Below are 23264 nucleotides of genomic sequence, written 5' to 3' on the forward strand. Positions count from 1 at the left end.
TATACAAATTGATCACGATATTTCTAAGATATCTATAGTTTTTTAAACGAAACAGACTATAATCTTAACACAAGAATTAAATCATCATCACCATCATCATCGTCTCGGCATTTGTTACTACATTGCTAAGTACAGGCCTCCTCTCAAAATGACAGGGCTGGAGCTGTAGTTCCCACGGGCCTAGTGTAAATTGGGAACTTCACATGCCTAATTAATTTTTTTGTTGTACATTTGCTGTGTTCTTTACTGCATAACTCATGGTAAATTAAAAAGTAATGGCACACGAATTACGAAAAACTCATAAACTCTTAGTTGCGAGTCCACATTCCAACCCACGATCCTCTGCCTGAGAGATTATAGGTCAAGCCCGTAGGGTACCACAGCCATTTAATACAATAATTTTCCACCTTTTGTTATTAAAATACAAGACATTCATTTTTAATTACCTACACGTGTTGCCTAATAAGCATAACATTAAAACTAAATTAATTTAAATAAGTGCCTGCAGGCAGCGTATCGTTACTCTATATTATACCCGCTAGTGTAAATGTATCTATATCTACTGTGTAGTATACCTACTCCTTTGGGGATATTATGGCGTACTCTTAATAAAGACAGCCTGTGGTATAATTGCAGGGGTGGTTTAATGGACTTTAAAAACGTGACGCCACCTTTAAGAGGATACGTTACTAAAATTTTGAAGCTAAAACGCTTATATTTTGTGGAATATCACTTATTTTGTTATATAAAATTATTACGTAATTTCCAGTATTTTATTTAAAATATTTTGCTGCATGTGGTCACTTGTAAAATAAATCCTTCTTCTTGTGTAATTTATCCTCAATGCTGAGAGTCGTGGCCCTGTTGAATATTTTTTTCCCGAACTAATTAAGCCTGACCATTTTACCTTCGGCTGCGTGGATGGTATCGTAGGACGAGGTATTTATGGCAGAGTGGATCCAGTCTGAATAGTGCCATAGTTCTGGCCTCTTCCTATCCACCTTACCCGTTATCAACAGCTTTTCTATATTGTCACCCCGAGCCACCCCGTGCCACTCGACGCAACACGTGCACAATTATTTTGACTTTTGAGTAGTATTTTTCCGTTTAAAAATGACGTGAACAATTGGAGATAGAAAACTGTTATTTAGGTTTATAAGTGAACGAACAGACGCAATAATGTTTTTTAATTTATAAGGTAAGAACAGGAAAAGGCGATCGAGGGAATTGGAACGTGCGAGGTCATTCAGATAGGATTTCAATCCACCTACTTCTAATGATCGCATTGACTTGAAATTTGGCACGGAGTTCTTTACTATGGACTATGTCAGTTGAATGACAATGTGATTCCAGTCAATAAATGTATGAATGAATGAATGATTTATTTATTTTGAAAAACATCACAACAATATTACAGTATTTACAAAGCCTGTCTAAGAAACAAACATATAGTGAATTTATTGTTGAGGTGATTCCAAAAAAGGATTGAAGGGTGATTCCAAGGAAGGAAGGGATTAGTGGTGTAGCGGTATAGCACGCGGTACGGATTACCGAGGACCTTTCGATTCTCAGTGATGGTCTTATTTTTCTGTTTTTCTGTGCATCTATATTTCAGTTTGTATTTTCAATTCATGAAATGCAAAGACGCTGATTTTCAGTGAATCCGTTTAGACAATCACAAGACATAGGTAAAGGTATCGTAACGTAAAGCATGGCAAAGCAAAACAATAGAAGCGCAGTGTGCAGCTGTACCCAAATATAATAAATAATACAAAAAGTTACTTTATTTGTTTTTTTATCTTATTTTGGTGAAAGCGATAGCGTATACTATTCATCACCAGTCGTTAAAATTCAGTTCTACTTGCGGCTCTTTACCAGTGTTTCCTCTTAACTCAGACCATTTGGAATGAGGGCAGCATGCCAGCATTATGTATTTTCATTACTGGGATTATGCAGAATCAGGCTTTGAACATTGGCCGCCAAACATTACGATTTGTGTTACCCTGTAATTCGGTCTCGGGATAGTGGAATATCAATCGCAGGCCTCAGTTGAATGGTTGCATTGTTTTGAATGACATTTTGGAATCTATGTCTATGCTGAAATGGACTGACTTATAAGAAATATATTTTTTATTTTATACATACATTTAAAAGGGTAAAGGGTAGTCAAAATACTTATAGAGACTATGAATTATAAACAATTCCCGCGACCTTTATGATAGCTACGTCTATGCAAAAAAAATAACATATGTTCATACAGCTCCCCACAAATCACAGAAACCCAACTATCACCACCACCACACTACGCTGACGCGTTTCAAACTCAACCACCTAGTAGCATGGTGAGCGAATCTTTTAAGGCATGATTGAAACGCAAACGAAAACATACATTTTAAATTACAAATTGCTGCTAGACGTGTGCATTGTATTCTAATCAGTCCATCTTCCCTAACACCCATTGACCATTCAAAAAGCATTGCGCTTTACTAATGCCATAGATGACAGATGTGTCAGCTGATTCTGTTTTGATTTTTAATAACGCAGAACAGAGATTCTACTGAATTTAACACAAAGCTCAAAATGATCAAAACAATAAACCCAACTTAACTCAAACGTATGTGCAATTTACACATGACTAATGTATCCCCTACACTAAAACCTCAATAAACTATAAGTTAACTATGCTTTTAGGTGCAGATTAAGATACAGAGCGGAGTTAGTAAAACAATAAATCAAACACTATACGTATTACCACAGGTATTACGTACATATGTGTAATGTATGTATAAATAAAATCTTCCCTGCATTCAAGTCACGATAAACTATAAATCAACTACAGGCTGATGCAGAACCAAGTTGATACAAAACAATAAATCCGCCTCATACGTATTACGTATGTATGTGTGAAATGTACGAATAAATATGCCCTATATTTCACGCCCGCGATAAATTATTAATCAACTACGGGCTATTAAGATGCAGTGCCAAGTTGATACAGGATGTTAACAGCTAGCGGATTAACATTAATGCCGGCACTTACCTTAAACGGCTGTACATAATAATTAATACACCATTAAGCCAAGTTAATGGGTTTCTTTTATTAACTGCCTGTTTGTGACGGAAGGTTAATCCAAGCTGCTTGGGTGGTAAAACAGTGTGGCGTGTGTGTGAGGAGTATTTTTTCATAAGGGATTATTTACATTTTTAGGGTTTCATATCTCATTTGGCCCTCTTGTTCTGAGAGGAGGCCTGTGCCCAGCAGTGGGACGTATATAGGCTGGGATGATGATCTCATTTGGCAAAATGGAACCCTTATAGGAATTTTAAATGGAAAATAAAATGATATAAAAAAAAACGAAAAAAAATTATTGTTTATTCATTTTATAGGATCACTTAGTTGTGCAGTCTGTATGTCTGTACGTTCGTCCGTTCGGCCGTCCGTCTGTCAATACCCTTTTTCTCTGGAGCACGAGGATGTATCCAGCTGGATTTAATATCAAAATGGACCACCAATGGATGGTATGGACCACCCTCCATAGGTCTGCTACCCCTTGGAGCTGTAACAGAACAAAACACAACTTGCATAAACGTAGCTATCACAAGGTCGCGTGTGAGCAAAGAAATTATTTTAGTTCATTGATATGGACCTCCGCAAAGTTAACGCCTGATTCAATAAATTATTTTATTTTTCTGTTTAAAATACATAATTAACATTTTTTCTCTGATACTTAAATTTTAAAAAGTGCTATTCGGATGGACCATAAAGTTACCGTTCCACTGTACCAATAAAAACAGACAAATGAGCACACAAACAGATAGACAGAGATGCAGACAGACAGCGAAAGATCCTGTTGGGCACCTACTAAACCCTAAAAACGTTTTACCTACCTAGTTTCTGGGAAAAAGTTAGGTATAGATACTCGTCCGCATGACTGTATCCTTTTAAGCCCACCTTTACTCCGGCCACCCGCGTTCAACCCTACAGGAAAGTACACTGTAATTAAATTAAACCCTTGTCTTTCGAATAACATTCCACGGCTAAGTTTTAACGACGTTTCAAATGAATTCTCAAATCCCATGGCGACTAGTTTTCGGTTTGCTGGCTGTTTTTCAGAGCGAATTTCAAGGCGCACTTTTCCAAATTGAATTTGCTCTCAGCCGGGATTCATAAGGACAAAGAATTTATTTTTATCTTTAAGTTTCCCTTGTTTGTTTTCCAGGAATACGTTGATAGCCGAACGGGATTTGAGGATGTAGGGATTGAAGTTTTTAATTTTGTGAGCTTTGTAAACATCCTTCGATAAGTTTCGGATCAAATGAGTTCACAAAGAAGATTAAGGCAACCTTATTGAAAGATGAATCTGGCATTATAATGTAATTTGTTTTAAAAATAATCAGCTAAGCCACTATCGCTAACGCTGTAGTCTCTAGTAGGACCAAAGGGCAGGAAGCATTATGACACTTGAGTTGAATATAATACACAATAGATAATATAATATATAATAGTTAGTTTAAAAAAAATACTACTCTATCCATCGGAAGACAATTTGACCAATATCTAGTGGGTTTAACCGTCGGGTAAAACATTCTTGAAAACGAAATATGGGGGATAATGGTAGACGAACGATGGCCAGATAATATTATGGATGTCGAATATCAGATTTATCAGTGTTCAGTCATCGCATATTAAACATTTTTTACATGAATCTGACCCTGATTGACCCCTATCTCTTACCTGATGTTAAGTGCAGATGAGGCCAAAGGTGTATCTCACCGGTTCAGTAACAGCCTATTCACTCTAGCCTTGAAGAGCCCTAGATTGTAATGCGGAAATACAGACGACGGGAGCGAATTTATTCCTTAGCAGTTCGCATTATGAAAGATGAAGCAAACCGTTTCGTGGGGCCCAATGGAACACTAACTAGATAAATAAGAGTGAAGACGCTGCCCCGCCTGGAAGTCCGTTGGCAAAATGGAGATGGAGGAATTAGATCATGTAATTCCTGCACACACTGACCAAAATGTATTCGGTAAAAAACAGACAGACAAGCAACTCTACGACGGTGCTCAAGGCTCTGCAGCCCGTATATATAAAGTACACCACGTGATCAAAAACACTCATGGTCGTTACAGACAGACTGCATTCTGGCTATACCTACGTTTCAATCGTAGCTGCGTGCAGTTTCTCGGTCAGTCGGTTATAAAGTTATACGTGCATAACATATAAGACAAGTAGATCGCCACCAAGTGGTATAATACAATATTGGCTATATTAAGTCTATTATAGCCAAGCTGAACAACTTGCGGACATTTTCAGTCTCACCGCGTCACGTCGCGAAGGAAAATCCCAAATCTGACATTACACATGTTGATTATGATTCAATTTGAGTGTTACTCCTGCAATGTTTACTCAGCTGCCTCTTAAACATAAATTGCTGCGCGCTTCCTTAGCACTCGGTAAAGCGTTTCAGCTTAGAGGTACCGTGGAAATGGGAAAGATGGTGCACTGTAAACATGCTTTATGAAAATTACTGTACTATTTTTACAGTGAAATACGCTCAGGCACGGAGTAAGTAATAGTGCAAGTGAAGTTTCACTCCCGCACAAAGACGACGTATAAGCACATAATGATAGATTGGCGATCGCGAAACAAGACCGCTCTCTTCGGCTCTTATCAGCCCAAAAATTGTTTATCCTCTGTGAGGCTGGGTTTTCACCAGAGATGTACGAGGATGTGTTGCGATTGCGAGGAATGTAATTTTCATGAAGCAATAGATACCACGCTTTACCACGGAATATATAATAGTACTAACGTACAGAATGGCCACGCTCCGCCCCGCAGCGGTTCGAGTTACCCCACCCCTCAAGCGCAGATTGCAGGAAAACCGCAGGAAAGTACCGCGATGTAAGTCGGCCACACGGCACCAAGTTCCGGAGCAATTATTTTGCGAAATGGTAACGGTAACCTACTTCCTTTTTCTAAATAAATAATGATTTCTGAAATTATCGCTATTAATACATTAAATAACTACCTACGGAATAATTCGTTTAAATTTGTAGTCGTATATCGTCACTACTTTGAAAAAATCTCGTATCTCAATTCAATTCGTCAACAAAATCAACCCTTCAAATAATGCATGGATAAAGTTCACTCAGAAAAATTATCAATTTTAAGTTAAGTACGAGCTTTTTTAAAAGTAGTGAAGACATCTGTTGTAGTTGAAAATAATAATGCTTAAATACACAGACAGACACATTTTAAGTAGGTTTAAATAAATAGGTAAGATCAACGATTACATTTATTTGCACTATCTAAGCCATACCTTATAAGTACCTTTAAATGTCATTGGTAGCACTTATTAGGGTTTTGCGATAGTCAGCCCTGTGTATCTTACGCACACATTGACGCGTGTACCTATATACATTATCGTGCGTATGTAGATTCAAGAACGCGAATTTTGTACGGCGTGGCCGCCGTGTGGCTTTACCTATCCTAGCGCCGCTCAACTGTTTCCACTAAAGCTATGCTGTGCGAGGATAGGTAATGAAGCGTTTCTATTGGTTCATGTAAAACATATTCCTCGCAAATCTCTGGTGGTATCGCAGCCTTAGTCTCACGAATATTTCTGTCAAAAACACGCACAATACGAACACTTGGAACTTTTTTCCAATAAACGCCTAACGCCTAACGCTCACAATCAGTGAATATTCAGAAATGGTCATTTTTAACCCCCGACGCAAAATGAGGGGTGTTATAATTTTAACCGCTTTGTGTGTCTGTCTGTGGCACCATAGCTCTTAAACGAAAGGACCGAATTGAATGCGGTTTCTTTATTTAAAATCAGGTTTTCTAGCGATGGTTCTTACACATGTATCATCAAAATCGGTTCAGCCGTTTTTGAGATATTGAACTTTGAAGTGGCAAAGTCGGGGGTTTTCCAACATTTTGTTGGTTGGGATAGGTTATTCTTTATAGCGGGAAGCGACTCGCCTGTGGCAGACAAAAGCAAATTGCCTTTGACTGAAGCACGCTTGGTTTCACCGTTCGCTGTCTTGGTTGGATTGCTCTTGGAAGACATCTTTTTCAAAGTAAATTACCCGTTTTATACTTACTTACTGTATTAATATTTAGTACACTGAATTTATTCAACCCATTAATATTATAAATGCGAAAGTTTGTAAGTCTGTTTTTTTTTGTTACCTCTCATCACGTCTAAACCGCTGAACCGATTTAGATGAATTCGGTATACAGATAATTTGAGTCCCGGGGCCTTCCCTACATAGTCCTGTATGTGTCCTTCCATAGGATAGTTTTTATCCCGGAATAAAATAATGTAAAACCGTGATACGAACTGCATCAAAAAGCTAACTATATTTTTGTCAAAAGCCTCGAAGCCTGAATGATTTATAGGTTCCGGTCGGCGAAAGCTCGGCTAAGCTTTTATTATGAAAACTAGATTAATGGTGCAGCTTTATAACTGCATTGGCGATACAATCGCGAAAAATAAATCTTTTTGCGATTTTACAAACTAATATGATTTAACATTCATAGTATCAGTTTAGTCTGTAAGTACTTATAGTAACTTAATTAATGAGTCACTGCAATGGAGTAGGCATACAAAGTTAAAGTTAAAAAAAAAAACATTTTTAAAACAAGCTTTTTTGCTGACTGCACTTTTTGTTTACTGTACTTGCATTGTCAATTTCCGCTAAGGAGTTCTGACCTGCGGAGACGATCCTGGCTGCACCACCAGAATGTCACTAATAATTACTGTATTATTGTCACCAGAAAAATATAGTGTCAAATTCGACTTTCAAGATTTGACCCACACATACACATATGTATGTACATACTCGTACCTACATACATATATTGCAAGTTAAATAAAAGCTTGTAAAATATGTAATTGTGAAATCCTCAAATTAACCCAAAATTGGGCCGCAAAATGTCCCTTATCTATCACTGACATTTTTTGCGATGAAACCTGACAGTTTAATAAAGCGCACGTCAGCCCATACGCATCAAGGCCCCATAGAATAGAAATAAATTTCCAATAAAGTAATCTTAACAGCATAAAAATAGTTTTCTCCATAGCGGAGATAAGACGTCCAAGTTTCTATCAATTGTAATTTCATCTCAGAAGGGTGACTAAAGCCATAGAAAGTAAATTGGGTTGGAACCCCACGGGTATCTCTTGTAAATATAACAGTGCGTGGTATGGTCGGATAATAAGTAATTCAATAACATGCTATTATAATATTACGTGTCTTTAGAAGATTGGTATTTTTATTTCAATGTCCATGTTGACAGTTTTCCTCAAAGCTTATAAAAGTAGAAATTTGTCGTCGTCATGATAAGAAAAGTTTAAAAAATATTTAAAAAGTTTGGTAGTTTTTATTTTACTAGTCTTGGTCTTAGATGAAAAATTTACTTTATGCACTTGAGTATTAAATAAAAAGACATTCCATGCTACCTACATCCAGCATAAATACAAATTTCATAAGCATGATAAGATAAGTAAAAAATCTATTTGCTTCAACCTTTTCTAAAAGCCAAATCTTTGATATAGGTATAATCCAAATTATAAACTGGATAAATAAATAAAATATTACACCGGAGTTACCATTACAAATATTGCTCCAACTCTGTAATTAAAACGACGTAAACAGCATTTAGCAAAAAAACAAACCGGAATTGAATGGAATTTATGAAACAAAAAAAGCCATAATGCTTTCTCATTATACGCGTACACCGAATACTTTAAAACAGAGTTTTATATTTTAAACTGGGGAAAGATACCAAAGTGCAGTAATTTATGACGGCATTACGGGAAATTAAATGAAAAATGTTTCTCCATTATGTCCACATGCACGATCCCGGAACGGTTCGCTGTGAATTGTGAACTGGATTTTGGGTATTTAATTGTTATGAGTTTACGCATACATTGGTGCGTAAAAATCATCAACAATGAAGTTACCGCTGAAAAAAAAACTAAAAATTAATGAAAGGATTTAGAATAAAGTAAAACATTGTCAAATTCACGAGATATAGAATATATAATACAGAATATTTCAAAATAAATAACTATTTGCTTACTGCCTATTGGTATCCTAGTTAGATACAACCGTATTGTCTTATACCAATATCTCGTGAGCATGTAATTTTACGTAATAAAATCCTAGTTATTGTTCCTAGTTATTAAGTACCTACTTATATAATATTACTTTTCTTTAGGATATATTTAATCATTATGTTTATGACAAAGGCTAAGAGAAGTTAAAAATATATTTTAAGCATTATATTAATACATTTCCTCTCGCCATAACTCAGGTGCTTCGACGACCGGCGCATAATTAAAATTCCTCGCACCTTCAGAATTATTGAAAAACTCAGACTATTTAAAAAGATAAAAAATCAGGGCTTCAGGGTACCCACATATAATTATACCGTGTTCCACACGACTGTTGTAGACTTATGTGGATTTGATAAATCCAGACAAAAAACAATTACATACATATTATAAAAAAAATCTACCTTCAGTTTCATAAAGCATAAATATTGTAAAAAAACGCCGTGTTTCTCTTGACTGCCGTTAACTTCGACTGTCGGTTCAGTTTATTAATAGAAACTACCTGGTGTAGTGATACACATAAAAAGGCGACCTCAAAAACTCACTTTAATCCTTCTTTTGCTAAATAGGTTTATTATGTATGTGTGAATTGAAAATACTTTAGTAACGGACTTCAGAAAAGTCATAAATTGAGAACATTTACACTGTTTTACTACGCGTAATTAGTTCTTGATTATCTTTTTAATAGTAAAAGCTAGGTTACTACTTAGTGGCTTGGAGAAATTAACTCCATTGGAAATGTTGAATGTTCCCTTAAGGTTAACGGAAACAAAAAAATAACACATTGTATAGTAGGTACTAAGTTGGTTTAATATTCAAAGCAAATCTATTAACCTAATTATTATCCTCAATTTAAAACTAGTTAACTAGTCTAAATATATCCAAATTATCTCAAATTCCGATGGTTCCGTACATGTTACGTTAAGATTATATGATCGAAGATTCAACATTGCCAAAACTTCAAATGTATAAAGTCATTAATTCACGTTTTCGGGACATTTCATTTTAAAAAGTATGTTCCAAATGATAAAGTTGCTATTAGTAGAAATTTTCATTGCTGATACAACCTTCTGTCTCTAAGGCATTTTGACGCCTTCAATCTACCTTAATCGCACCACACGTGCGTTAAGATTACCTAGTGATGGATAACTTCTGTAATATTTCGATTTTGGATTTGTTAAGTACCTATTTGGTAATTTAATAACATTCACTAGACCTACATGATGTGGATAAAATCTTAGGTATTGTCAGATTGGAAATTAATGCGAATGCTAAAGCTCCAAGAATATCTGTAACGCTTTCTGTTACCAACTACTTTTTTAACAAATAAATCATATCCTATTTAGCTACTCGAGTCTCTTCCTATTTTAGGTTTTTGCCTTAATAATGATCGTTAATCCTTATTTCGTTCATAAAAGTACAATGCTAATTTATAGATTTCACGAGTTATTATTAAGAGAGAAAAACCCACACATTAGGTACCCTAAGCTAGGAAACTTCCTGCCGTAGCGGCGCAGGACGTGGTTTTTGGCGTGAGCAAAATAAATTACTTATTTTAGGCCCTATGATGGCACATCACACATTATGTAGATGACAAATTTTTAAATAAGCAAAAAAAAAACAGAAATGTTCCTGGCACCCCTTAGACCGCGAGGCCGTAGGCTGTGGTCCACGATGTCCACGTCTAGTGCCGTTTCTGACTTCCTGTCACTTCGAGCTAGAAAATATTTTTGAAATTAGAGTTTTTTTACATAAAACTGACCATGATTGACCCCTGTAACGTTGACACGTCTTAAGTCCAGATGAGGCCAAAGGTGTATCTCACTGGTTCAGTAACAGCCTATTCAGTGACTTTATGAGTTTTCCTTACTTCATCCCATCACTATTCGCGATTCCGTCGTTATCGGTTAATGTAAGTTCGCACGTCGTCGTTAGCGCCATCTTGCACGAAATCAACTTAAATACAGTATAGAGGAAAAAATACGTAAAACACCTAATAGTAATTTTTCCGCCCTGTTTGAGTTTAACTTTCGTTACGTAAACTTTTGCTCTAAAAACGAAAGTACAGTCAAAGAAACTGAATCACGTACGTACCAGGGTGGAAACTTTGTGCTATTGATTTCATATTGACATTCTATACAACTGCCAAAAAAATCATAATAAATTTGATTAAAAAAACCGGTCAAGTTCGAGTCCGACTCGCGCACCGAGGGCTCCTTACAAAATTATATGTAAATAGATTTTTCCCGTTTTATCCGATTGTTCTTCTTCTCTAAAATATAAAATAGAAAATATTTAACACAATATCTAAGAATATAAAATAGTTAACATAATGGAAAAAGAAAAATAAATAAACGAACACAAAAAAAAATGTTATTACTATTCTAGGATTCGAGCTCAGGGCCTCGTGCACCGTAGTCCACAGTCCACGCGTGTACCACTACGCCACCTTGATCTACGCACAGTGTAGAAATAAATCATCGCTTTCAAATTAAATAAGTTTGTAATCAAAAAAAATTTTTTTTTGTGATGGAGCAACAATTAGCGATTTCCGGATTTTTTCCTTTACTTGTAAGACCTTCCTTCTTGCCAAATTTAGTGATTCTAGGTCTACGGGAAGTACCCTATATAGGTTTTGATTCCACTGTGAAATGTATGAAAAATAAGGCTCAAATGGCCGTATCTTTTGATTGCGTTAATGTAGAAGCTTTATTATTTTACAGCTTCAAGGGGCTGCGGGCATGAGTGGTGTTAATTTCAACTTAATACCTTCACGCGTTCCTGAGAAAAAGATCTTGACAGACAGACGGACAACAAAGTGATCTTATATGGGTTCCGTTTTTCCTTTTTTAGGTATGGAACCCTAAAAAGGCCCCACCCTGGTACCTACGCAATTCAGTTTCCTCGACCGTACATATGAAAATGTGTTCCTATTGTGATACATTTGCTAAATAATGCTAGTTGCAATACTTTGCCGAGCTAAAGAGAAAATAAGTACATTTTGGACAAATTTCATTTCGGTACAAGCAATTTCGTTAGTTGTACTATTTTTTGGCTGTACTTGTTTCGAACTATAAAACTATAATAATCCGTAGGTACCAAAATTTCAAGTCAATGTCAAGTTAAAATGTTAAGTATAAAAAGTTGCGATGATTGACCGTACTAAACATAAGCATACATCATACTTGCTCAGCAGTGGGACAGAATAGGCTAACAGTAATAATAATAATAAATGAACATACAAACGACCGTTGTTGTGAGGTAAATAAAAGCTTATTGCCATTTTCATACAGTTAATTTGTTTTTTGAATGTCCTTACTCAATAGTTAAGCGTATCCAATAGTGCCGTATACTCGTACCTATGCGCCGGTGCATGTCTCAACAACATGTATACACATTCCCATACAACAAATACTGCTCACCCAGACGAGCAACATCGCTGTTTTCAAATTCAATCAAACTCGGAAATGTTACTTCTGCTTTCGATTTGTTTCTTTCGTGAGACTTGGAACCGGTGTCCTATCATTTCATCGCCAGTAATTTAGCAAATTTTCATTTTGCAACCAATGATTGACAAATACATCATTTATCAATTTATCATTATTCATTTCACCGAATAGTCTCTTAATAAATTTTCATTTAATATTGTATGGTTTGGCAAATAGATTACTTAGGGTCTGTTTCACCATCCATTGATTAGTGTTAAGTGGCAGTTAGGTGTGATGCCGTCTCTGTCTATTCGAACAAAACAAATAGAGACGGCATTAAACCTAACCGCCAGTTAACACTATCATCATCAAATAGTAACTAACGTATGACCTACAAAACGTTTGGTGTATTGTTTTCTTTGCCATAGGTTTAATTTTATATAAACTTTAGTATAAAATCGCCGTTACGTTTTAAAACTTTCAGCCCTTTCAGGACATTTGGGCGGAAGTTTGTTACCAGCAAAGTAGGTTAGGTTAGAAATGCGACCCCACAAAAAATTAACTGGCACCCGTAAAGTAGGTTAGGTTAGAACTGCGACCCCACACAAAAACGAGCTGCTATCAGAAAAGAAGTAAGCGATAACATCAGCAATATGACACACATCTTTTTTCTTGGTTGGCGTGTAGTTGCAATATTTATTAAAAACAATCTATTTTAAATGTCGTTTTGTAAATCAAAGAGTTTATGTATTAAAAAGTTCATAAATGAATCATTTATGTATTATACTATTTGCTGAATTACTAGTTATCAAACGATATGTTTTAAGTCGAAACATTTTTCAAAACAACATATTTGTGAAATGAATAGTATATGAAACGTTGGTTGTGAAATGAACTTTTGTAAACCAAGTTTCGGTGAAACATTAGTGAACCCTTGGAAACAGATACTTGGTAAATATTACCACCTGAACTATAGTTGGCCACATTAATTCTCATCTATTCATTGGCGAATTGTTGGTAAACTAAGCCGGTAACAAATCGGCCGGATCAACCCTTCCCGGACACGAGACATAGGAAAAGTTTTCCTCGTAGGTACGACACTTGCGTAACTCGCTGAATGGGCACACGTGTGGAAATTGATTTATACACTTAAGCCTTCGCGATAAACTATCTAACAATGTTATATTACTTTCTGTAGAATTATTTTTAAAAAATATAATAAAAGTGGGAAAAAATAGGGATTAACCTCATCAGCGATATATATCTACAGCGTGTTACTAAATACCTGTGAAAAGTAAAATACATCGAAAAATATGGTTTACCTTAGTATGCTGTCATGTCATACTACCTGAGTTAGCATAGAAGTTTAACAGAGGGGGTAATACCTATAATAAGACTCCTTGTCATTCCGCAGACATCGGGCAAAAATGTAGAAAAACATTCTGCATAGTTTACTCTTTAATTATGGGTCCCACTGAAAAACAGCGTTGCGGCTTGCCGTAACATTATGCCGAGTGGGGCCCACTTTATATACTATTCGATGTTATTTTTATTCTTTCCATCTAATGTATTTTTATGTGTATCGAATATGTGTAAATAAATCTCTCTCTCTCTCTCTCTCTCTCTTTCTCTCTCTTTTTGTTTGTGGTTGTAACCGGATCACCGCATTATCGCTTAGCGCAGCTCTAGTGAGAACAGCTCAGAGGAGCGAGGATAGGTTAATGGAGCGTGCATATTGGTTCATGACAAACACGTTCCTCGCGCATCTCTGGTGGAAACGCAGCCTAAAGCAGAACGGAACGGACTCAGTAATGAAATGACTTAGTTTAACTTACATCAAAGCCTCTCAAACAGGGGATCGTGGGTTCAAACCCCGGCTCGCACCTCTGCGTTTTTCAAAATTCATGTGCGAAATTATATTTCAAATTTACCACGAGTTTTTCGGTGAAAGAAAACATCGTGAGGAAACCTGCACAAACCTGCGAAGCAATTCAACGGTGCGTGGGAGCTACGGCCCAAGCCCTCTCATTCTGAGAGGAGGCCTATGCCCAGCAGTGGGACGTATATATAGGCTGAGATGATGATGATGATAATGAACTTGCATCGACCAACTTCATAGTGGTTCGGTGTAAGTACTTTCATGCAACCGATCGTACCTACGTTAAACTGTGTCCATACGGAGTCAGCTCCGCTCGCGGTGTAAATTGGGCTTAAGTAAAGGTATCTTGTTCACGCCATCCCAGTCTTCTAGTCTACACTTTCAGTATTCATGCGGCGGCCGACGTTGATTAAGGGTTCCAGCGCGACGCTATCTGCACGTACTGCCTTCGAGCCATTTAATTCCCGTGTTTCGGTAGCGTTACTACAAAATGTACGGAGTATACAGGCAGTCTCTGACCACTGGCTTTAAATTCAAGGTTTGATTCTAATCGGATAACTGAGCTACTTTTGTTCTGCAACTTTTTAAAAATATGATCGCTGTAAATTTATTTTTTTCATACAGTTTAAATGTAATTTTCAATATGCGATACAATACAAAATCGACAGCACATTTTTAAATGTTTATGTAAGAAATGACAAATTAATGAAAACAATTATTTAAAACATCGTGAGGAAACCTGCACAAACCTTCGAAGCAATTCAATGGTGTGTGTCAAGTTCCCAATCCGCACTGGACCCGCGTGGGAACTACTGCCCAAGCCCTATCATTTTGAGAGGAGGCCTGTGCCCAGCAGTGGGACGTATATAGGCTGGGATGATGATTATGATAAATTATTAAAAGGCCCCATCCGTACCAAGATACAGCGATAACACAGCGATGTCCGATACACTGATTTAACGATTAATCTTTGAGGATCAATAAATTATCTAAATTCAAGTTATTTGAAAATATTACAAATCAAACGTACCTAGCTTATCGAACCTTGAATTTAAAGCCCCATGGACAGATAGGCACACCCTGTAGAAGTGTAGATATTCGCTTCGAGTAATCCCACTAAAATAAATGCGAAATTTTGTAAGTCTATTTGTTTGTTACTTCACGTCCAAACTGCTAATTCGATTTAGATGAAATGCGGTATACACATAGTTTAAGTCTTGGGGAAGGAAATAGGATAGTTTTTAAACCCGGAAAATGGTATAGCTCCCGCGGGATGGCGATAAGCGAATTCTACGTGGACGAAGTCGCGGTCAACAGGGTAGTAGGCCTATAAAATAGAAATATCCAGTTTAATAAACAATTTCTTAAACCGTATGACTGTGCAACGTATGTGACAGACAACACATAAACAGACCCGTGACTGATAACAATAGAGTTCCGTTTGGACCCTTGGGGTACGGAACCCTAATAATGTAAACTGACGAATGATGACTGAGATGAACAACATTAGGTACAGAAAGATTCAAGATTATTTAGCACGATACAAGAGTTTAAATAAAAGCAGCATGTTTGATACGGCATACAAAGAATTAGAATATGAGAAAACTCTAGATCATTATTTCGTCCGATGCCTAACGATAGAGAAACTGAGCCTCAAAAAGAAAAATCGATTTTAAAAAAATATACCTATTTATTTTAAATATACTGCTTAAAGGTAAACGTCCACTTGTCGGTATCGTACGCATCGGACGCATCGCACGCAACGGATCGTAGTATTCTTTGTATAGAAACTCATATAAGTGCGTCCACCTGTCCGCATCGTAAGCATCGCACATTTCTATACAAAGCAACAAATCCGATACGTCGAAATACGTCCGTCCTTAAAGGCATATTTATTCTATAGTTTGTTTCACTTCCTAGAACATGCTCCAGCCATTTTTATTTTCACGATCGCGAACACAAATGTCGGTAAAATGTCTTTTTAATGTATGAATACTTCGTACATTAACTTGCTAATATATGTAGGCAGAACACGAGCGCCTGTACAGTGGAATAACCCGGCAACTATCTACGCCTCTGGCAAAAAGTAGAATCATTCAATCATGCCCGCTTGGCTGGTTAGCTGGAGATTCGCCAAAATTACGAGAATTCTTACCTCTTTTACATGAACTTAAATAGCGTATCTTTTAAAATAGTATAAAAGCCAATGACATAATAAATTAACGGTATTTCACATGCTGTTATTAAATACTTTATTATTTATTATAGGTAGCTACTTTTTATGTGTTCCAAAACGCGATTGCCCTAGTTTTTGTGTCGCAATATTAGCAGTGATTTTACTTATGTGCTAACTCAATTCAAAAAGCTAACCACCATGCAAAAGTTTTTTGGCGCCCCAAAGTTAACCTACCTCCTGCGTATGGCCCCTGCTTGGTTCATATCACTGAACCAGTCATTAAGTCGGCGATCGAGTCAGTCAGCGATGACCAATGGGCACAGGCTGTTTTGCGGGATGTGAACTTGCCAGCCTTCTTGGCATCAACAAATGGGATGGCAGACCTGGTCGCTAATATTCTATCTCTGGATGGCGACAGGGCAAATATACCGTATGTAGCCGACGCCGAGGTGGCGTGGTCGGCTCTCAACCCGGGGCAATTAAAAATTAACCAAGAAATGCTTTATTACAATTGCGCCCAGGAATTACTGATAAATTATGAAAATTTTATTCATGTTAAAAATGCGTTTATTTAACTGATTTAATTATTTTTTGCTCTTTCAAATAATTTATTCTGCAGTTCCCAATCCAGTCCTTATCGCACGCATGTCTTAAATTAAGTATACCCACCGAACTCTTAAGTTGATCCCTCAGGGGCAGATTGGTCGCGGTCAACAGAACCCAAGTGGCCCATTAATCGCCACGACCTCTTTACGACCATTGCTATGTAACCGCTTAAGTATACATTATATAACTATCTGTTTAAGGGAGGAATTGGGTTATGAAAACATACCGAAATCCCGATAAATTGATGGGCGCTGTGAAGGCAACGTGAATCTTCATGGCTTCGTATTATATAAGAAAGATACAATTAACACAAAAGTAACAAATCACAAATTTTCATTGTGATGATTTTTCCATAAAAAGGTTTGAAGGTGGATGTTAGAAAATGAATAATTTTGGCTAAAATCTGACGTAAAACTTTTTAGTTAAAATAATAACAATTAGGTTAATAATCTTAATGCTGTGGGATTTCATGTGGTTATAAGAGACTATGTTGCAATTAATTATTCCTGTGTTCTTGGAGCTTGTGACTTTACAGCAACAACGGCAAAGTCGTTTAAAAACCTGGCAACTTAATAAAAAGTTACACAAATACTCGTCAACTTGGGCTTTTATATTGATAAGTCTGCTCTAACTACCACTTTGCCTTTAATGTTTACGATGATAGTTCTTCTACTTCTTCTCCTTTACCGAGGCCAAGTTTCACTCAACGCCTCAACGCTCAGCAAATGATTGAAAAGCCAGGACACCGTTTAAAGCAGCGTATTTACTTTAGTAACGAACCAATCAACCTGGCGATGAGAAGCGTTTACTTGATTACCACCCTTCGTTAACTGGAGTTACTTTTATGTTTAATTGGCCCCCAATTTACCTGAGTTGAGAAGAGGGTTATTTTTACGAAACGAGTAAATAAAATTCGACTTAAGAGTTGGGGTTAATCTGATGGATTAATTTTCGGTGTCCTTTTGGTTACATTTTCCTTGGTAAAGTGAACAATATGCATATTGTCTAACGCTCTGACGTTCGCGAACGCATTCATCATCTCTTTCTTTTCCTCATTTTATGCCGTGTGACAGAAAGAAATGGTGAAAACGATTATAATAATTAGATTAGACATGACATAACAATAAGGCCTCTGGTTGTCCCTGCAACTCCGCTTCGGTATCCTTCTAAACAAGAACACGGAAAGCTAAATCTAACTAAACTATACTGAAGATGGCGGGACGACTGGATACTTTGTCACCTGAATGGCGGGAGCTCGCTTTTCACAAAGTCTCAAGAGAGGAGAGGCCTGCGTCCAACAGTAGGACCCAAAACAGGTTAGGTTACTTAATAAAAAATATTGAAGACGCATTCACTCATTTTGTTCACTCGTCCCCATTGTGTGCGATGTACGGCCAGTTGTAAGGAACATATCTAGGTCATCCTACCAGCGTCTCCTGGGTCTACCATACTGTTGCCATCCATTTTATAGCTTCCTGTCCATGGCCATTACGGCCCACCCTTTTGGATCTGGATAACGTAGCTGAAGTATACAACTACCTACATATTTTTGTAACTTTGGCTATGTAGATCTCTTTGTATTCGACTGTGGCTACTAAATAATAAAATTACTTACTTACTGAACAAATATGAGGCGTGGATTTCAAGGGACTGCGTACAGAGCTGCATTTACCACCACGGTGAAATAACTGTAGACACCTGAAAAGCGTACGCGCTAATTAGAACCAACAATATTCATATGGTAATTTCAAAACCTGCAAATTGGTGTGCAATTAAGCTGAGAATATTCCATAAGTAATTTATAAACGCGAATTTGAGGATGTTTTTTGTTTTTCCGCGCTTTCACTTTTAGAGTACATAGGAAGCAGCTTGGTATGTAGATAGTTGGAGACCCTGAAGAGAAGGACCCTGAGAAGGTCAATTTTTATCTCGAAAACTTATCAGTTCTCCCACAGGCGCGCGAAAGTGCAAAAATAAGTACCTATCTATTCGAACCACTCAAAAATATGTTACTACGGCCTCATTGTGTCGGAATAAGAGTCTGTGGTACTTATTTTTGAAACACAGGTGCAGGTCAGGTTGCAGGTGGTAGGACCTTGTGCAAGGTCCGCCCGGATTGCTACCACCATCATGCTCGCTAATCCTGCCGTTTAGCAGCAGTGCTTGCACTGTTGTGTTACGGCGTGGAGAGTAAGACAGCCGGTGAAATCACTGGCACTTGAGGTATCCCATCTTAGGCCTCTAGGTTGGCAACGCATCTGCAATACCCCTGGTGTTGCAGATGTTTATGGGCGGTGGTGATCTCTTCTCTTACCATCAGGAGTCGAATAAAAAAAACTGAATAAGTTCATATTTTTACACTTGACTGTACAAAGTTCGTTTGCATTACGGGCATTACGTTTTATTTTTTTCCAGTGTCAAAACATTGTCAACTTTTCAGTGACGTCATACCTAAGTACTGCTGTTGATTAAAAAAACCATAGCTTTCGAAATCATAAAAATAATAACCTTGATATACTCCTGCTACAACCACAGCGGCAGCAGCAATACCGTACTGATGACTCTTCAAACACAAGTACAGCTCCAAAATGAAAAACGCCCAGTACATCGATAGAATACTCAGGTGTGACACGTACCATAGAACATAGTAGAAAACGTCGTCTTCCGTCTGAAAATAATCATGCAGGTAATCTTGTAAAATATAAATCAAGTGAGCCACTTGATGGTGAATAGTAAAATAAATAACATTAAATTGCCATAATTGCATCCACAGAATTGTCAGCAACGATACTTACCTCCAAGATTGTAATTCAGTATCAATAAATTAATTTAAAGTTCATTATTAAAATCTCATTACTTCTTTACTCAGTGTACATACATAAGTGACTACAGGGGTGCAGATGCGTTGCCACTTAAAGGGCTAAGATAGAATGCCTCCTGTGTTAGTAATTTCGCCTCCTGTCTTACTTTCTACGTCGAAACACTGCAGCACATGCTGTGCTGTGCACCTTGGCGGCGGGGTTCGAATCACTCCGGTTCCCATAATTTCACTTGTCATACCAACGTTTTCCATAAAACGTACCTAGAGACCCGTGTTGATTTTAAGTTTTTAATAATGCTAGAGGTTTTGTAAGGTTACTTTACCTAATAATATTTTTAAAGAAAATACTGTTTCAGAAGTAAATTACCTACTTCATGACAAATAAGAATTACGGTTAACGATACACTAGTATTTTAAATTCAGACAAACCATAGAGACCCGGCAGGATTAGCTAGTACAGATGTAGTGCATAATGTTTTGCCATCGTGTTTTATCGGAAAAATTCGTATTGACCTTGCTTTCTCAACTAGCTTACTGAAGTTTCATCATCCCAGCCTATATACGTCCCACTGCTGGGCACAGGCCTCCTCTCAGAACAAGAGGGCTTGGGCCATATTTCCCACGCGGGCCCAGTGCGGATTGGGAACTTCACACACACCATTGAATTGCTTCGCAGGTTTGTGCAGGTTTCCCCACGATGTTTTCCTTCACCGCAAAGCTCGTGATAAATTTCAAATGTAACTCCGCACATGAATTTCGAAAAACTCAGAGGTGCGAGCCGGGGTTTGAACCCACGACCCTCTGCTTGAGAGGCGATAGGTCAAACCACTAGGCCACCACGGCTTACTGAAGTTTACTGAAACATATTATCTACTTTGTGACTTGAGAAAACAAGATAAATACGAATTTATTCGACAAAATACGATGGAAAAACATTACTCAATAGATCTGTAATATGGTGATAGGACCTATTGCAAACTCAAAGTAGAGACTCTGTCTTTATACGTACCGCCATAGTCTGTCGCAAGAGCATGACAGATATAGTAAATTGGTAGACGGACATTAAAGAGACCACGAGGCAAATAATCAAATGCGCCGCAGTTATTGGTGCGTTGTTGTACAGCACGTCGTCCCGATCCGACATGTATATCAGCCAAGTCATGGAAATAAGGAACGTTATTATGGATATAACCTGAAAATAGCATCTAAATTGAAATAGGTTAGGTCATATAACACGGAGAAACGTAGGGGCCGAAAAGTTCCTATTTTACACCTTTGCTATCTGTTATCTGTAGAGATGGGTAGCTCGCGAATGATATAGCTACACAAAAAAGAAAACAGTTCCCTGAACTGTATCGCTCTTTAGGTATATCAGTTTAAATCCAAATGTAAAATCTTATCATTTAGCTCACTTGCACTGACTCTTATTGTGCCTTAGATAATGCGATTATGGCTGACAACATTCCGATGTTAGATGTCAAGATCTAACATTTGTCATTTATTGTCAACCATATATCATCGACGGAGAATATAAGTTTCAAGCATGAAAGTGATTTGAGAAAATGAATGAGCAATAAGGCAACGTTACGTTTCGTTTTGCGAGCTACTGATATAGCGAGCTAAATGAGTGATGATACATATCAATCTTTTCTCTCAAGTGATTAGTTTTTCCCATCTCTTGTTATCTGCCAAAGCTATCGTGACCCAAACTTCATAGCCGGGTATCGTTTTTACCTGTACCTATTGGAGACCCACACAGAGAAACTCTCAACTTTTGTAACGTAACGAAGGTCTGGCTCTCACGGGCTTTTACTCTAAGGCTGCGTTTATACAAGAAACGTGTGAGAATGCGTTGCACGGAATGTGTTTGTCATGAATCAGTACAAATGCTAAATCTAGCCATCCTCGCTCTGCTGAGCTGTTCCACTAGAGCTGTGCTGAACGAGGATTGGTATATGCAGCGTTTCTATTGGTCTATGACAAATACATTACTCGTTACGCATCATCCGCATCCGTGTGGTGTCGGGTTAGAATTACACCTCTCCATTTCTTCCCTGAATGTCGTAAGAGGCGACTGAGGATATAGGTTAAGGTATACCGTAGGCGACAGGCTAGCAACCTGTCACTATTGTACCGCTTTCGTCACACTTAAAACCTAAAATTGCTAAAAGTGGCTCCGAAGCGGTATCGTTTCGTGTGCTCTGGCTACCCCATTTGGGAATACAGGCGTGATGTTTGTGTGTTTGTTGTAACGCATCCTCACATCTCTGATGAACACGCAGCCACACGCTGCTTTCCTGTGAAGATACTCACAATACTACCGACCGACACAAGCGAGAGCTGCTTCTTGAGGCTGCGCCCACACATCCAAACTTGATCCATGTCGCAACATGTACAGCATTTAGATAAGTCCCATTTACAAGAAAACTTATGATATTTTTTCCTAATGTATTCCATTTTCCGCTTATGCTATGCTAGATTTACTGACAGAAGGAAGTTTATGGCTGTGACAGATGACAAGCATGAAATATCAAATGAAATATAGAGGGAAGAAATACAAACTCTATGTATGAAAAAGTGTACACTCGAGGGAACAGAATCACGTACAGTCAACGTCATAAATAAGTGATCACTGTTGTACCTTGTCATGTCACTTTAACGTCATATTTGAAAAGCCATACGAAATCATGTAACGACTGAGAGTGTCAAGGTACAAAAGTGATCACTTATTTCTGACCTTCACTGTACCAGGGTGGAACTTTCGTGCTACTAATGTCATGTTAACAACCCATACATTTGCCAAAGAAATCGTAGCGAAATTGATTATGAAAAGGTTTCACTCTGGTAAGTAAGTATCCTCGACTGTACATCGAAAAGTGTTAAACAGGCGGAGTTACAAGCAAGAGGGTAAATTTTAAACGCATATTTATAATAATTATTATGTATGTACCGTAAACTGCTTCAACTTTGCCCTCTGGCCCCAACATTGCCTGATTCGATTTAGAGTCCATAACTTAGCACCCTTTAGGTTTTAAAACTTTTATCCCCCCGTAATAATAATTCCCGTGTAGATAAAAGTTTAAAACCTATAAGAGTGCTAAGTTATCGACTCTAAATCAACTCAGGCAATGTTGGGGCCAGAGGGCAAAGTTGAAGCAGTTTACGGTATTGTTTATTATTATGTAGTAAATAGTAAAATCACTAAATTATGTTTTTAACTGAT

The 23264-nt window shown here is 37.5% G+C and overlaps 1 protein-coding gene across 1 annotated transcript; it reads right to left on the minus strand.

Annotated features, from left to right (window-relative positions):
- Window positions 1-3389: 3389 nt before the first annotated feature.
- LOC141429930 (uncharacterized) lies at window positions 3390-22513 on the minus strand. The gene is made up of 5 exons (XM_074090488.1): window positions 22355-22513; window positions 21051-21233; window positions 19857-19888; window positions 18840-18918; window positions 3390-3557 (listed from the first exon to the last, which is right to left on the minus strand). Exons 1-5 carry the CDS (start codon window positions 22496-22498, stop codon window positions 3390-3392), a joined length of 606 nt encoding a protein of 201 aa, XP_073946589.1. The 5' UTR covers window positions 22499-22513.
- Window positions 22514-23264: the final 751 nt, after the last annotated feature.

The sequence above is a fragment of the Choristoneura fumiferana genome, chromosome 7 (genome assembly GCF_025370935.1).
Source record: "Choristoneura fumiferana chromosome 7, NRCan_CFum_1, whole genome shotgun sequence".
NCBI lineage: Eukaryota > Metazoa > Arthropoda > Insecta > Lepidoptera > Tortricidae > Choristoneura > Choristoneura fumiferana.